Source organism: Merops nubicus, unplaced genomic scaffold (assembly GCF_000691845.1).
Source record: "Merops nubicus isolate BGI_N331 unplaced genomic scaffold, ASM69184v1 scaffold12527, whole genome shotgun sequence".
Classification (NCBI taxonomy): Eukaryota; Metazoa; Chordata; class Aves; order Coraciiformes; family Meropidae; genus Merops; species Merops nubicus.
The window spans coordinates 77018-93709 of NW_008622378.1; the positions used below are offsets into that span (position 1 = coordinate 77018).

The 16692-nt window shown below is 41.0% G+C and overlaps 1 protein-coding gene across 1 annotated transcript in view; it reads left to right on the forward strand.

The window, feature by feature from the left end:
- MED27 (mediator complex subunit 27) overlaps nucleotides 1-13718 on the forward strand; it is a gene marked incomplete at its 5' end in the record, with an annotated part of 88092 nt that extends 74374 nt beyond the window's left edge. The window contains 3 exons of the mRNA XM_008944766.1: nucleotides 2589-2630; nucleotides 11306-11383; nucleotides 13584-13718. Of these exons, the coding sequence (XP_008943014.1) occupies nucleotides 2589-2630; nucleotides 11306-11383; nucleotides 13584-13718 (255 nt within the window). The remainder of the gene's footprint in view (nucleotides 1-2588; nucleotides 2631-11305; nucleotides 11384-13583) is intronic.
- Between the last annotated feature and the right edge of the window lie 2974 nt (nucleotides 13719-16692).

A 16692-nucleotide genomic window follows, 5' to 3' on the forward strand; every position in this document is an offset into this window, starting at 1 on the left:
CTAAAGAAACATAAGTGTCTCTGTTGAATTATCATGTTAAGGAACTTGGGTTATGTTAATGCTATGGCTTCATTAATTACTCCATATCAATAAGAAAAGGCAGCTTTTAGCCTCCTAGCGTAAGAGAGGAAAAGAAATAGTAGTATCAAAGGAAAGCTTCAAAGACAAGCAGAGCCGTCTCTTGGGTAATTTCTGATCCCTGCATTCTTTCCACTTCAAAGCTGGATGTGTGTGTGTTTGGGTGAAGGGGGGGTTGAATCAGATTTCTCTAATAAGTGTTGGCACCGGACCTGTTTGATATTAGATGCAGGGAACATTCTGATTTGTTATCGCCTTTGAAATCGTTCAGACGACCTTCAGAAAATGGCCTCTTGTTACTTATGCTGGGGGTGGGTGGGGAGAGTGGGGCATTGGGAAAAAAAAGCCCCAGTTTAATTCACATGCAGAGGATGCCCTGAAATTGTGCTTTCAGCAGTTTTTTAGTTACAAATGTGTGTCTTGATTGAAAGTGAAAAGTTGAAGAATAATAGACCTATAACGATGCATTCTTTAATCCGCCTCTGCCTTAATCCTCTGTTGCAGGGGGAAAGGTGGGCAGTCATTGAGGATGTGTGCGTGTGGCTTGGGGGTTTGGTAGCTTTTTCTTCTTTCTTTTTTTTTTCCCCTTTCTTAACTTGGACAGTATAATGTCTAAGAAAGACATTCATTACTTTTTCAGCTTTTCAATCTTCATGTCAGCTAATGAACATTCAGAACCTGTTGGACTCATCTGAATGCAGCATCTGAAATGAACTTTTTTTAAAAGATTTTGGTTGTAACTAGAGAGGATCACATACTTGGTTTGATCACTAGAGATTAGCAAAACCATAAATACATTCCAACTCTGCTGTCAAAGGCGGCTTTAAATTACATGAAAACAGTTTTTTAAAGATCTGGTTTATTATTTTAATTTCAAAATGTAGCCTTTCTCATATGGAAATGCAGTGCTTCCTTCCTGACAGGCACCAGTCTGTTATCACAGTGTAACTCAAGCTCAGGTCCAAGTTTTGAGCTGAGCTGCTACTTCTGCACTCCAGCGTGTGAGTGGTGTTGGTGTTCACACAGGTTCTTGATCCTAGCTGAAGAGCCAGTAAATGTAAAAACATTTGTAGGTACATGCCTTGGGGTGCTTCTGTCTTCATCTAATCTGGAAAAGGCACTGACACATCAGCTGCCTTTTGTCTCACGGCAAGGTCAGTTGTTCTAAGCCATGAAACACCTAACCTTGAAGTGATTTTTAGTCTTTAACATCACCTCCTGTCCAGACTGGGGATTCAAGAGTCACTTCTGTACCAGTGTTTAGAAGTGGGCCACTTAACAGTGTTACTTTTGAAAGAATGGGAACTTCCAGCCTTCTGAACATTTTGTGAATTAATTACTTGGGTTCAGCGTCCTTGCCCCTCTCCTTTCCCCTGCCCTCGTGTTCTTTACTTAATTCATATGACTTCCTTCATTTCAGACATTTTTTGTGCCTTTTAAAAGACTTGCAATTCCAGCTAGGACTTAAGGGCATGTAAGACAGAATTAAAATGATCAGTTGCCCCTTATAGTAAAGAAGATGAACCCCCATTGTGGGAAAACGTGGCTCTAGCTGTTATCAAGCGCTAGATGAGCTCTCTCTGTTTCATAAAGTCACTCCAAAAATTTTCTTCTTCTGTCTGGAGTAAAGATTCCTGAGGTTAACGCTATATCAAACACCTTTCCTGTGACAAGGTTTATGCATATGTGATTGAGTACAGTGGAATTGGGGAAGAGGAGGTGGTTTGCAAGTCTGGGATTGATGGGAGTTCCTCGTGGTTTTCCCTCCTGCTTTTCCTTGTCAGAGGAGTGCAGGATATTCCCCAGGGGAGGGCTAAAAGTGCAATAGCACGTCAGTTGGAATTGTTTAAGTGGGAGCCATTTGGTGGTTTAACAAGGGCAGTCTTACCTTCTGGTGTCCATGGCTGAGAAAGCTTCCCTCAGTTTTGTCCTTTTTGTTTGCATATAGTTGAGCACATGTTTAAGTTGTGTAGTTATCTCCAACCTTAAATCTCCTCCTGTTTGATTTTTGACTGCAAATGTAAATGCAGTTTCCTGAGGGATGGTTTATTTAGCCCCAGCAGACCAGTGCTTTGGCTTAATTCAGCTAAACGTTCTTTGTGTCATTTGTAACTGAATCACTTATTCAGACAGAAGACAGGCATAAACTTAGTAAAACTGCCCTCATTTTACAAACAGACTGAAGCTAATGAATATTTGCATAGATGAGGCACAACAAATGAAGATTTTGCTGTTTTTAAAGAGAACATATTAATTCAACAGGTCTTGTATACATCATTATTTATTTTAACTAATGAGCTACATGCATTTGTGCAAAGGACATCTTACATCATTATTTCCCTTTCTTGGGTTGCAACAGGTAAAGGCAATGGGTCAAAACAGTGACCTGAGAAATACATCTCTGAAGAGCTGTTTGCCTGCCCTTTTAATTTGAAAGCTGCTTAGCTGCTTTTTCTCTGTAAAGCTGCTTCATCTGGTAATATGTAACTCTTTTTTTTCCCCTGCTGTAGCTTGACATATGGTCTAAGTCCAACTATCAAGTTTTTCAGAAGGTAAGTCTCACATCATTTCTTTCTACTTAATGCATGTAGAAGATATGCAGAGTTCATTTTAAATATTTAGGCCCTTCAATTTATCCCCCTGACATCACAATTTGCAAATAACAAGCAATAAGCTGTAATAATGGAAAACTGTGAGTAGAAAAGGAGATGCCTTCTGCTCTTATTTAATTTTGATTTATTTCCCATCACAGTTCCAGTCCATGGTTTGGAACAGGAAACTGGAGATTATACTGCTCTAGCCTTCAAATTTCATGAGCTGTCTTCAAGCACTCTTCTTTCAGTTTAAATCTTTTGGGGGAGGAAATCTTTTCAGGTTCACTTGGATTTTGTTTTGTTGTTTTCATTGGTTTTGGTTGCCCTCTCCCCCACTCTGAGGGCTTGAGTTGAAGAAATGAGGAGATTTATTTACCACTTCCAAAAGTGATTTTTTGCAATTTTTTCCCATGACATTATTTTGCCTACTTCTGTTCCCATGGTGGTGGAAGCAAAAGGAGTAACTTACAGAAATGAATGCTGTTCCAGAGAGTAAGAGAAGACCCGTGAGGGAGTGGGAGCACTAAGCATAAAACTATTAAGAAGGTTAAAGTGTATTTTGGAAAGATCTATATCTCACTATTTTCCAGGCAGGGAAGAGAATATTCCTCTTTGAAGACCTCTTGTCAAAATGCTGTATGTTCAAATTGATCCAAGTTCAAACTCGGGTTTCCTTACCTTCAAGCCACAGTTCAAGGAGCTTGGGTCTCCAGCTAGCTTCCTTTCATCTGCTTCTGTAGTTTGTCTAACAAATAGGGGTCAGGGTCTCAAAAGGGCATAAAAGCAGGGGTCAAAACATGGCATATTGGCTGTATTTGTGCATCTTCCTTCCAAGATCTCAAATGCAGTCGGAAGGGAAGATGTTTGACCTGTGGTATTAACCTGCTGGAGATCAAAGGACAGCTTGTGGGGAGGCCGGTTGCTCTCCCTCACTTGCCTAGTGTTAAAGCAAAATTTTGCAGCAGTTGATTCTTTACCCCAGAGAGTAGTGGATTACATACTCTTTCTTTTTCTTCTGAATCCTCAAAAATATTTAGTGTCACGTTGAGTAATATAGCAGGAAGTAAAACAGCATGAAGCTTAGCAACTTGTTTATCAGTAGGCTTTTAAGGAACTTTTGCAATGGAATATGTTCAAAGCTCTGTAATTAAGTCTCAATTTCCTCATGTGTGTAAAGCTGTAAGATCATTTGGGCGTAAGATTGTCTTCCTGGATGTTTTGGCTTAGAATAACTTGGAAGGGTTATAATCATATTGCCATCATTTGTGTTAAATGCTAAGGAATCTGAAAGGTTTGAGTATATAATTTTAATTACCAATATGCAAGGTTATGGAGTAAAGTAAATGCACAGGTTTGTTTAGGAGCCCAAGCTAAGGATTTGGGGAGCATAAGCAGGCAGAGTAAATTTCTGTTCAGGTCCAGCTGATGGCCTTCAGACAACAGGTGAAAGAGCTCAGGGAGGAAACGTAAGAGGGGTGCTTCACTGTCACCTGTGTGGCTGCATTATTGGTAAATAAGAATCTTTATTCTCTTCCTAAATATCTAAAATAATGTGATACAACCTGACTATTAAGTTCCTGTTGTCCAGTTCTCTCTTGGTAAGTAATACTACCAGATGTATTAATGTTTACCAAAAAATAGAAAGAAAAGACTGCAGGAGAAAGGGTTGCCTGTAACCAGTTGAAGAGCCGTCTGTGTTTTTTGGTAGTAGTTTTACACATTCTGTTCCCAGGTCTGACACTGTGTTACCTTGGGCAATTTAACCTCTCTTTGGATCCCTTTTCTGCATCCCTTAGGCTGGGGTAATTCTTGCTGACTTTACAGGAGCTACTGCTGAATTGGTTGCATAGTGCTCTCAGATTGTTGCATGAAAAATGTGATAAAAATGCAAGGTGATGGTGCTTTCTAATCAATAGATTCTGTACTATTGAGCTGATAGTTAACGAAGTTGAGGCTAGGACCTAAGTCAAGTTTTCGAACAGATGATGGAAAATGCTGTGGTTCAGCATAGTAAGTTTTCTCTCTGTGGTGCTGTGCTTGGTTTGGTTTCCTCTTTATTCTCTGAAGCTGCATTTGTATCCATTTATAATACCCAGGACTAGTGATTCAGCAGTAGCAAAATGAAGGAAATAGAAAACAGTGTTAGAGAAACTATTACACTTTTACTGGTATGGGATCTGTGCTGCAGGATCTTCAGAACAAATGTTTTCATGCCATTAAAAAATCATCAGTAAATGTGTCAGAGCACATCTGAATGTTCTTGAAATGTATTTCTCATGGCAGTCACCAGCAATGTGATGTGGAAGTGCTGTGCTGAGAGGGAGAAATATGGATGAGTTACTGCTCCCACTGAGGAGACTGGGTAGCCCTTTCAGCTCCACCACCTTTAACACCTCAAAATCAATCATCCCTCTGAAGGGCAGGGCCTTTTGTTTTTAAAAGCTGGACCAAGTTCTCAAACTCTCTTCAGTAATAATACAACAACATCTGGAGCTCACAAGATACCTGCCTGTAGTAGCTGCAGGCCTGTCAAATTCTCACAGGGTTGCAGTATGACTTTCTAGGTTAAGGACCAGAGACCTCTGATCTTCAATCCAACCCTGTCAAACAAAGCTAAATTTGTCCTGACTTTTGTTTGCAAATGTTGGCTGTGTCAGCAAGCCTTTTCTCTCTCCTTCTTATTAGGCAGGATACCCGAGTGTGTATAATTTGATGGGGGACGGCTCCCGGAGGGCCCATTACTGTTAAAGTGTACAGTCATTTTCTGAGTTCCCTGGAGACTCCTTGAATCTGGTCCCGGGGTGAATAAGCTTTATAGGCATTGAATCCACCAGCAGGGTTAGATTCAGAGAATGGAGCTGGGAAATAAGAAAAGGAAGGCTGAAAGGGCAAAAGCACAAGGAGCAAAGAAAAGGTTTTTCAGACTTCCATGCTGGTCTGACATTTAAACTCCACACAACTGGCAACTGTTTTGATCTTAAACCTCCTTATTTTAACACCTCGCAGCATCTCTTGATCCACTGGTGCAAGAGGAGGAACAAAACAGGAAATGGGGAAATATTTGGGGGCTTGAATCTCAGTGAAAAGGGCATACATGAGCACTGCATAATTCTGGGTCAGTGTGCAGAGGATTTTTTAAACTGTGTTGTAGAGAACAGTGCAATATTCATAACTTTGCATTCAAAGAAAAAAAGGCAAAAATAGAGAACAGTGGTACTGCTATGAGTGGATTAAAATAGGATGTAGTGTCAATCTTGAACTGCTGGGTGTAGCAAGCTGCTCAGTCACAAGCAGTGTAGCTGGTTTTGCTGTGTAGTATGATCAGTTTGGCTGTTTTAAGTCATACGCATAGGCTTCAAACCCATCTATTTCATTCTGATCTCAGAGTCCCGTTCTTATTTTCACTGAAATGGTCTATACATTTTAGCATGCCACAGACTGGTTTTGTTTTGGCTAGGTGTGCTTCTTACCAAGGCACTTTTTAGCCTAATTTCTGAGAAGCTGCTTGTGCCTCTCTGGTTGTTTGTGAGCTGCGTGGTCCCAGAGCGGTGGAACTGAGGAGCAGGATTTGCACCACCACAAGGGCACATAAGTATTGTAATGTATGAAGATGTATTCTTGTCAATAATCTCAGAATAAAATCACATGCAGGATGAATTCATGCATGAGAGAAATATTGGGCTATTGATGATGTCTGTTCAAGGAGAGGAGATGGACTGTTCCAGGGTCACCTGCATGATTGCTCCCGTGCATGATCAGTGCTTGCCTCTGTTCAAAGACCTCCTTAGGTGAAATAAAATCCCTATGACCCCATCCAACTAAGCAGAACAAGAAAAATAAAAACCTAACCACTCTGTGAGCTCTGTAAAACAAGTGATAAATTCTGTGGCTCAGAAAAGTCTAGTAGTGCTTTTCTGAACTGGGGACAGGGAAGAGTGTGTAAAGGATCTGCGTGGAGTTCATCAATGCCTGTTGGTAGAGGCACCATCTATCATCCTCCTGGGCACCAGGCTCTGTGCATCAGATTCCCTCCAGAGAGAGTCAGACATGGTCCTGGAGAGGAGATTGAGTAATGGGAATCCTTGGAAGTGAACAAAGGCATTCATGCAGTTTTCAATGCTATAAAAGGTCTAAACACTAATAAAATAACTTCTTTTTTTATAATTTTTTTTCTTTCAGTGCTGTCATCATCCTCCAGAACTCATTGCTACAGGCTACTTACTGTTAAGGCCATGAACTTAGCAGGGTTTAAAAAAAAAAAATTAAAAAACTTTCAGGGGATTTACAGAATCCCTTTATATTAGATGGAGTTGCCAGTGCCATGCTTGAGGGAATAAACCAATAAGTAAGTGGCAAGGAAAGTTATGACTTTAAAGGAAGTTTTGCACCTACTTTTGAAAAGCATGAGGTAAAATACTAGAAGAGGAAGACAGCTTCTATATTCAGTGTGTGATGTTTGTATGTTTATGGTTTAGATTTTATGTCAGGCATAGCTTCATACATCTGTGGAACATACCCAGGCTATGGGGAGCAAAGTTATACCATATGTCCTGCCTTTTGTGCTTCTTATTCCAGGTAGAAGTACTTGTTCAACTTTCTCAACCTATGAAGTCTTTAGAATGTTGTGGGGTTTTTTAAATGAATTTTCAGCTTGGCGAATGCTGCATGACTAACAGGTGTCATCAAGGCCCAGTAATGCCAGTTTTTGGATGTGTCACCTTTGGAAAACACATTTCAGCAGAGCACTGTTGTCAGGTGCTGTTTATCTTGGTTGAGACCAATACCAGGGGTTTTGTTTTCTGGTCCTTGCTGGCTGCTGGTCTCAGGAGTTACTGATAACTTCACTGCATGTTGGCTGCAGGAAGGGCCATCAGGAGACCACATCTCCAAGTCTGTGGAGCAGAGCAGTGGTGCCAGCTCAGCGGGCAGCTCCTCATGGTAGGCACCCAGTGCCCAGGCAGCCCTGCTTGCTTGCCTGGGGCTGGTGGTTCCCCAGGAGCCACAAGTACCTGGGATTTAATTTGCACAGAGTCACAGTGGTGGTTCAGGCTGGTATCGGGCTGGTTGGTGTGCCTCGTGTCCACAGTGCCCTAGAGGAGGGAGCAGAGATGCTTTTAAGAAGTACATGGTTATAGTCAACTTGAATTTGGAAGTGGAAAGGAGAGAAAAAAATGAAATCTCAGGCAGTATCATGAACTATTAACAAGAGGCAAGTTTTCTTGTTCAAACTGAGTCTGTCAGAATTTTTCCCCATGTAACTGAAGTCTCTTTTGCTCTGTCTCAAAGTGCTGAGTTAAACAATAGCTGTTTTATTTAGCAAAATCCAGCTTCAGGAGATTGCCTCGTCTTACCTTCTTTTCAGACAAAAATTCCAAGTGCTTTTTAGTATATGAATTGTGAAATATTGAGCTTTTTTGCAAGATCTCTTGAAACTCTATTTCAATGTCCAGAGCAGCAGCTATCCCAGTTAGTGTGTGCTCTCTGAGTATGTTCCATCTAAAAGAGGCAGAGAAATTAGGAATTGGCTGATAGTTTAGATAACACTAGGTAAGGCAGAGCAAGAAAAGCAAAGTGAATAAAATCCAAGCCTGAAATGTACAGAATGTTATCCTACACCCAGAATAAATTAGTTTGTGATTCCAGCTTGGCTGGAAGAAAGTGTGTGTCCCTCAAGTGAGCTCGCACGTATGCAGCTTGTTTTGCTTTGCTTTGGTGTGAAATTGTATCACCATTAGTAAAGCTGGGTATTGATGTGGGTTTTTTCTTTTTTTCTTCTTTTTTCTCCTTTTTTAATCTTGGCCAGTCTGTGCATTCTCTCATCATCTCTGTTATCTTGGGAGGGTTTAATTCTTCCTTCACTCCCATGCACTGGCCATTTTTTTTTATCCATCTCTTTTCTCTTCTGTTTGACATGAGGTTTGGGGTGGGGAGGTCATTCCCCTACTCCTCTTCCTCAGATTTGACACCTGCTTTGATCTTTTCTAGAAGCACTTTATCAGCACTTGTTTATGGTAGGAATTGGCTCATTTTTGTTCAGAAAACATTATTAGTGTTCTAGCAATGCTTGGATGGCTTTTATCTCCCTGTGGAATCTCATTAGCTTTACATCACAATAGAAACAGCATATGTTCAACTTCGACAAAGCGGTCAGTCAATTTAAATTTGTTAATAGCAGTATTTTTTTAAGCAACTTTCTTCAGTACCAGGAGAAAACAACTTTGTTGTTCAGGAAAAAATAAAAATTAAAATACAATTTGTTAGAAGTAGAAATACAGCAGAAGGAGAGCGGCTGCTCATAAATATCCTCAGAACTTTCTATTCTTTGACATGTCTGGTACTATCCTATATAAAAGCACTATCTTAAAAGGGAAAAAAAAAAAATCACATTCCTAGTAGGGCTTGGATTACAGTCATTTCTGAACACTACGTGAGATGTGTTTAAAAGAACTGACTGAGTTGTGCTGTGCTATTAATGCTCTGTTAATCACATTATTTCTAATACTTTCTTTTTAATACACTAACATAATAAATGGCTTAAGCAGGCTGAGGTCCTTTTTATGACTGTTTTTGCAAACTTGCCAGAATGTGCACGATCCCAAAAGTTTTCCCTTCCAAATGTCAGAATCACATGTCCTCGTTCAGACTGAAGGGAGCTGCTTTTGGAGTTAGCTGTGCACGAGTGATGGGGAGCAGAACCTGCTTCTAAAATTACAGTTTGACTGAAAACTGGATTCAGTGTAGGGCAGACTGATGTAGTGTTCTGCAGAGGCAGTTTGTGTGGTGTGAATTAGAGCCTGTCTCTACATGGCTTTATTCAGGAATACAGCTTTTACAGGCTCACCTCCCTGAATAGCTTCAAGCACGAGCTGCTCTTTCTGCAGTGAAAGTTTGAGTGCTTCAGCACAATTCACATTGCTGAATTAGACTAAATACAAATTGGGAACAAGTGGAGTTAGCTGGGAATAGAATTGTAATTTCAGTTCACACTTCATCTTACTCAAAATTTGCTGTAGTACATAGACAAGCCCTGGGAAATACATAGACAAGCCCTGAGAACAGCACTTTGTGTTAAAACTAGAAAATACAATTTAATCACTAACTAGACAATCACGTATTTTGTTGGATGCTTTGATATTAATGATGAGGACCATTAATAGATTTACAAGTTACTAATGAGGGCCATTAATAGATCTACAAGCCACAAGATGTGAAAGGCTCTCATGGTTGTGTTGTCTTGAGTTCATTAATAGTTCAGCCCCACAGTGTTTTGCCAAGAATTTCTGCATTAATCCTAGAACTTTGGAGAAACAGCAAACTCTTGACTGTGCTAATAATTTAGGAAGCTGACAGGCTGCATACTGGTAGTGAATTGTTATAGCTGTCAGAAACTGCCCCCTTCCAGAACCATTTCTAAATGATAGTGATTTAAAAAGAAAAAAAATAATAAATCTATGAAACCCTTTGGTTTCTTGATATTTTTTCTTTAGTTATTCTTGTTATTATAAATACACATTTTATATGTGTTCTGTCTAGCTGTAATTCCCAGATGTAAGATATTGTTATGACTCTGTCTGGGAAATAAAAAAAGCTTTCTATCAGAAATCTTTTACTAATGCAAATATTTATAAGCCATAATCATATTAATTGATTCTTGGTTTCAGAGGAAATGAAACTGAGAGTTTGATTCCTGTTCAGCGTAAGCAACCTGAAATAGGACTACAAGAGTTCAGTGTTTTAAATTTTCCCATTAAAAAGTGGAGAGCGTGCTCATTTTTCTGTAAAAATACAGTTTCAATTCACAATATTTTATCCTATTAGGAGAGGGTGGATGGGGCTGATGTTTTCCTGGTTTGTTTTTTTCCAATGTATCAGGCCAAAACCAAAGCTTTGGATTGTTTGGGGTTTTTTGTTTCATTTTGAAGTCTTAACCTCTGTTCTTAGAATTTAGTCTTGTAGGAAAATTAAGTAGTTCTGCATTATTGACACTGTTTTTTCTTTTGTTGAGCAAATCCTTGGGAACATTTAAAGAGAAAACCAATGTGCTTTCCTCTGACAGGATTAGTGTAGTGACTTTGCTTGTTTGTGATGTCACAGAATACATGGGATTTCAGTCACAGAAGCACAGATTCTGCTCTGAAGCTGCAATCATTTGAAAGTTAGACAATTTGTTTGGATGTTTTTATTTTATATCATACAGGGCACTTATTTCTTTTTCCATTTTCCAGCTGGGTTGGTAGCCCAAAGTGGGCAGCGAAGCATGTTGCTTTGGCATTGCTCTGTGTAGCACAGAGCTGGACACCAGTCTAGATCCTCTGACCAACACCATCAGCTTTCACTACCTTTAGAACTTCCAAAGGTGTTTGACCTTGGTGTATCCACATGAAGTTATTTGTCATGGTTGCTTCTTGTATGAAGCAACCATGACATTCAGCTGATTCTTGTATGAAGCTGGCTGAAGGAATGGAAGCTGGCTGCCAAAACCCACCCAAAATTACTTTGAGATTGTCTTCACAGTCTTGTAATCCTTGATTTGCTACTTCCCCATGGAATTTATACCGTTTTCTTGCAGATTAACACTGCTTGGTCTGAAATACAGAATGAGTAAGCATATATCCTCCTTTTGTCTGGTGCAGGTGACAGACCATGCGACCACTGCTCTGTTGCACTACCAGCTCCCTCAGATGCCAGACGTGGTGGTCAGATCTTTCATGGTAAGTGTATTGGAAAATGCATTTTTCCAGATAGACTTCATCATGCCTACAGGGATTGGCATGAGGTAGTTCTGGTGCAGTTGTAATTTCCTCTATTTCATCAAGCTAGACAGTAGCAAGTGACTGTAATTCCTTGTGTGGTACCTGGAGAAGGATGAGGAGCTTGTTCTTATTACCCTGGGACAGCTGGTGTTGGAAGGCTGAGCTGTATATGGTGGTTCTGGTGCTGGTCTCAATATTTGCTTGATGGCTCCTATTTGCAAAGTTACTCTGTGTGATTTCAAGGCAGCAGGAAAAAACTCTCAACAAGAATCTTTGGTATGATCCAGCCCTTTCCCCCTCTTCATACTCTGCAAGTAATTGAGTTTCTGGTTCCCGGTAGGAGGGAACTCCCAGGTACTGTGTTCTAGCACAGAGTGAGAACAGGGGGTTATGATTCAGAATTCCTGCTACCAAGATGGATTTTGGCTGGGGAGACTCTTGCTGTTGTCTCTGCTACAGCCTTCCAAAGGAGGCTTTTGGGAGAGTTTTCACTGCTTTTCAGACTTTTCCTTTCACTTAACTTCCATTGCATTGCCCCTTCACCTGGAGCGAAATGTAATTGAGACACTTTTTTTTCAAACAGACACCTAATTTTGCCATTCACAATCTTAAGGTCTACACAGTAGCATTGGGTCTTAATTTCCACTGTGTAATCTCAGGTCGGTCAGACTCCCTTACCTGCTGTGCTGGTTTGCTTATTTAACAAAGCAGCCACTAAGATGAGAGATTTGCAAAGGTCTCTTTTCTTGGAGTGCATCTTAAAATAATAGGTTTTGAAAGGTGAAGGCAGCTCTTACTGGTCAAATCCATGTTGAACATGTATCTGAAAATTAATGTTCAATAGAATGGGTAGCACGTTTCTTTGAGCCACGGACCTGCCTTATTGATTTGATAAAACACCACTACAACTTTTAACAAAGCAGACGCAGACGTACACCACAAGTGTCAATATGTTGGTCCTTTTGCATGTCAGTTGTGCAATCCACATGACAGGGTGTAGTGAAGCTCTGGGTTTCTGATGGGAATGAAGAACACCTTTTTTTCTCTTCTTTCAACAGCTGTCTCAAGTGCACAATTTAACTTCATTTACCTATTTCTGTATTATGGTTCAGAAAATTCGATTTCTCTGTAGTGCAAGCAAAGCCCATCCAAGCTGAAGTAAATAACAGCAATTTACTTGTAGTGTTCTGTTGCCCTTGTCCCCATATTTACTGCTAAACCCAGAGAAGATCTAGTTCTTTTGGAGGAGACTTATTGACGGCCAAAGGTTTGGTTGCTATAGAGAAGGCTCTGATGAAGATGGAAGGATTTGTTTCAATAAACTCAGCTGACCTCTTCTTCAGAGAACAATTTTCTCTTATCGATGTAATTCAATAGGACTTTAAATGACAAGATTCATGTGCATCCTTCACAGTATGAATCTGCTGGTCTAGGTGTTTTTTAGTTGTGTATCTCCTTGAGTTGGGAATTGAGTTATGTAATGCTTATTGCTACCTATGACAGTGGGAACAATCCACTTCAGAGACAGGAGCTTCACCCGGGAACACCTGAACTCACTTGGTGTTGTTGAGCACTAGCCTTTAATGTATATGTATTTATCAGTGTAATCAGATTTAAAATGGTACAGTATTTTTATGACCAATGAGTATTGATCCTAGAATTGCATTAGAGAGGAAGTTAGTTAGCTTGCTCTGAAAGCCCTTATATCTTCAGCTGTGGAGGGTTCAGACTGTTGCAGTGTGACTGCAGCAGGGGTGTGATAGATGATCATAGGAAGAGACAAACCAATATTTGGTTGAAGAAGGTACCCATCAAGAACAATTATGTCCCAATAAAAATATGAGGAGCATTACTGTGCTTGCCTTCCACTGTGATTCTCCAGCTGCAAATACCTCCTTGCTCAGAATGCATGAATTTCTATTAACAAATTTGCTTAAATGACTAAAAGAAAAAGGAAAAGATGATTAATAAAGTGAGAATTCAACTACACGGTGACCTTGTAATCTTGGGCATGTTTCTTTTTCTAACATCTCTGTATATCTCTCTGGGGCCTCGCCAGAGTACATCCTCTGTCCTTGCTATGGCTGTTTGACAGGAGTGATGACAAAGGGGAACATCCCTACCCAGCTTCCTTCACTTCTCTCCCTTTCCCTTCCAGACCTGGTTACGCAGTTACATCAAGCTGTTCCAGGCGCCGTGCCAGCGCTGCGGAAGGTTCCTGCAGGATGGGCTGCCCCCCACGTGGAGGGACTTCCGCACGCTCGAGGCTTTCCACGACACCTGCAGGCAGTAGTAGCCCAGCTGTTGACAACGTGAGGAGTGAACTCTCTGTCGGGCTCAAGAGGGCCAAAGGTTTATTAAAAGGTGGTTCCACTTCTGAACCTTTCATCCCGTCCTGAGCAGTGAGGTAGAAGGGATACGTTTGCCTCTTTAAAAGCCATCAGTCTGCAGAGCACACGTGAGGCTGGTATCTTCTGAAGAAGATGGTGAGAAGCTGTGTGTGATCACTCGCTGCTTCTGAGCTGACATTGTCTGTCTGGGGAGATCTGACAAAGATAATCGTTGTTCTAAACCTTAATGAAAATATCTGTGTACAGTTTGTGTTTTGTGACAGAATTTGCAATGTTGAAAACTTTTATAAGCTTGAAATAAATTTTGTATTCCAGAATTGGTGCTATTTATTTCATTACTTGAACAACAAATTCCTTGGGTTTGGTGTGGACTTTTCAGCACTGATCTTGTCTTTAGAATAACTGGAAACATTTAAACGTGCATGCTGATGTAATAGGGGATGCTTGTTCTCATTGCAAGGCTGCTTATTTGAGTGGTGGGTTTTTTTGTGGAAGAGATTATTGACTCTTGTCTTTAGAAAAACTGGAAACATTTAAACATGCATGCTGATGTAATGGTGGGTGCTTGTTCTCGTTGAAAGGCTGCTTATTTGAGTGCTGGGTTTTTTTGTGGAAGAGATTATTGATTAAACATGGAATTTCAAAGGCATATGGCAGCTTGGAAGATGCAATGGATTTCTAAGGTGGGGAGAAACAGATGTTTCCCTTTACTAAAATTTTAATGAAGAATGTTAGCAAAATCTGCATGTATTAAGTGGTTAGAAGAAGTGTAATGAGCAGTGACAGTGTGTATAACTCATCATGCTTTAGGACTGAAGGTAGTAAAATAATTCAACTCTAAAGCAGAGCTCCTGCAGCTCAGACACAGTGCTCACTGGCCGGGGGCTCTGCCGGGTCTGGTGTCTTCTCTGCTGTTTTCTTGAGGACTGCACTTTTCATCTGTCACCTCCTGATAGCCAGTTTGATTAATTCTCCTGTCATTCCCACTAGCACACCCTTGTTTCCTTTACAAGCCACAAAGGCTTTGTCAGGAGCTGGTGAGGGGAGGGCTGGAGAAGCTTTGTCACTCAGTTAATTTTCACATAAATCAACATTAAGGTGTAGCGTGCTCTGGACTAATTTTTGAGGTTGCTTCTGCCTGTGTGAAAAGCCTCTGTTGCAAAAAGAGTAGATGTCCCTCTTTGAGAGTTTGGTGGTGGTGAAGTTTGGTTTTCAGCCAGGAATGTTAAGTTAATCACATGGAGTAAAACGAAGTGGATGTGGGACACACACACAGGGCAGCATGGGGAGGGACCTTGGGTTTTGCAGCCAATTGAAAGAAGGTGTTCAGAGACGTTAAAGCTCTTGGTTAATTTAGTGTGAACCTGCAGCACTTCTGAAACAGCCTGTTGCACAGCTGGGGAAACTGGAAATGAAGAGACTTGGGTATCACCCGGTGCTTGGCGTGGTACTAAATTGACTGTGTTTGCTGGTAGCATGAAAGACTGAGCTGCCAAAGAGCAGCTCCTGCCTGCAAGGACAGCCTGTGGAGGGGGAGTTTCAGCTTTCGAGGCGTAGAAATCCCTGCAAGACTGAGAGGAACTTGAAAGCAAATACACCTTTGAGCTCCTTTGGAGGCACAACGTTGCGTATGAAGAAGGTGCTTATATTTGTTTGAGGATGTTGGTGAGCTCTGATTCTTTTTTCAACTTTGTAAAAGTTATTCCCATTCACTGAATAGAAACATTGCCATGGCAGAGGGACAAGGGCTGCAGCTGAATCACCTAATGAAAACTTTTTGTGCTGTTATTTGACCCAAGTAGCCTTCTCAGTACAAAGATCACCCAAGACAGAACCATGTCTGCATCTTAGATGAGAGAGAGCCTTGTAAATAAGCAGCCCTGCTAACCATCCCGTTACTGTACTAATTAGAAGGCCTGGGTTTCTGACAGTGTAAGCATTTTCTGGTTTTTAATAAAAAGGTCATAGTATGGAATCCAGCCTGGTTTAGGCACTGCTGTCTGCTCCGATCTGTTTATACTTAAATAATGGTGTAGAAAGCAAGTCCTGAAGTTCACAAAAGTATTTTATGTGGAATCGTGTCTTGGCACTTAGAAATAATTAGCTGCAGAAAACAGCATCAGCCAGTCTGTGTGTTAATTGAGCCTGAAATTTTAAACCTGTAATTGGTGAACCTGATGGAGAGTCATAAAATTCACTCTAGGTACCTCGATGCAAAATTAATTATCTCTACAGAACTGCAGTGGGAACCTGTTGGTCGAGTTCCTTCCCCCAGAGAACTGCAGCAGGAGGGAATCTTCTCCCCTCCTAGGGAGAAACAGGGTTATCCATCCCTGAAAGCCTTTCAGTGTCACGGGCTGGAGTGTTTCCATTTTGGGGAGTGAAATTCAACTGTAAATTCTTCTAAAGGTTATACATTTCAGCAGTTTGGAGGCACTATGTGCTTGTTTCTGCTTCTTGTCCTGGAAGTGTGAATGCCAGGTGGCCAGTGCCTGATGATCACCAAGATGTGGATTTCCAAGCCAAGCAGGAGTTCTCAATGTGAGTAATCAAAATTAGGAGATTCTAACCAAAAGGGCATTCTCACAATGTGCAACATTTTGGTGTTCTTCCTCAGCTTTGCAGCTTGGGTACTGGACACTTCGTGGAGAAGAATCCCTTATTTAAAAGGGATGGGTGACAAAAAGCTGTTTCATTGCAGGATGAGCGACCTGGTGGGGTTTTTGTATCACTGGAGTTGTTGCAGCTTTCAAGACAGATCTTTAAGGCAAACAGCAAGAGCTGTGATCCCAAAGAGTGGTTGGCTCTTCCCTCTTCCAGCACATCTTCTAGGACTGCATTTCTCCTGGTAGCTGTTTCTGCGAGGCGAGCGCCGCTGCGCAATGGGTAACAGCCAAATGTAACAGAGGGAAGAGG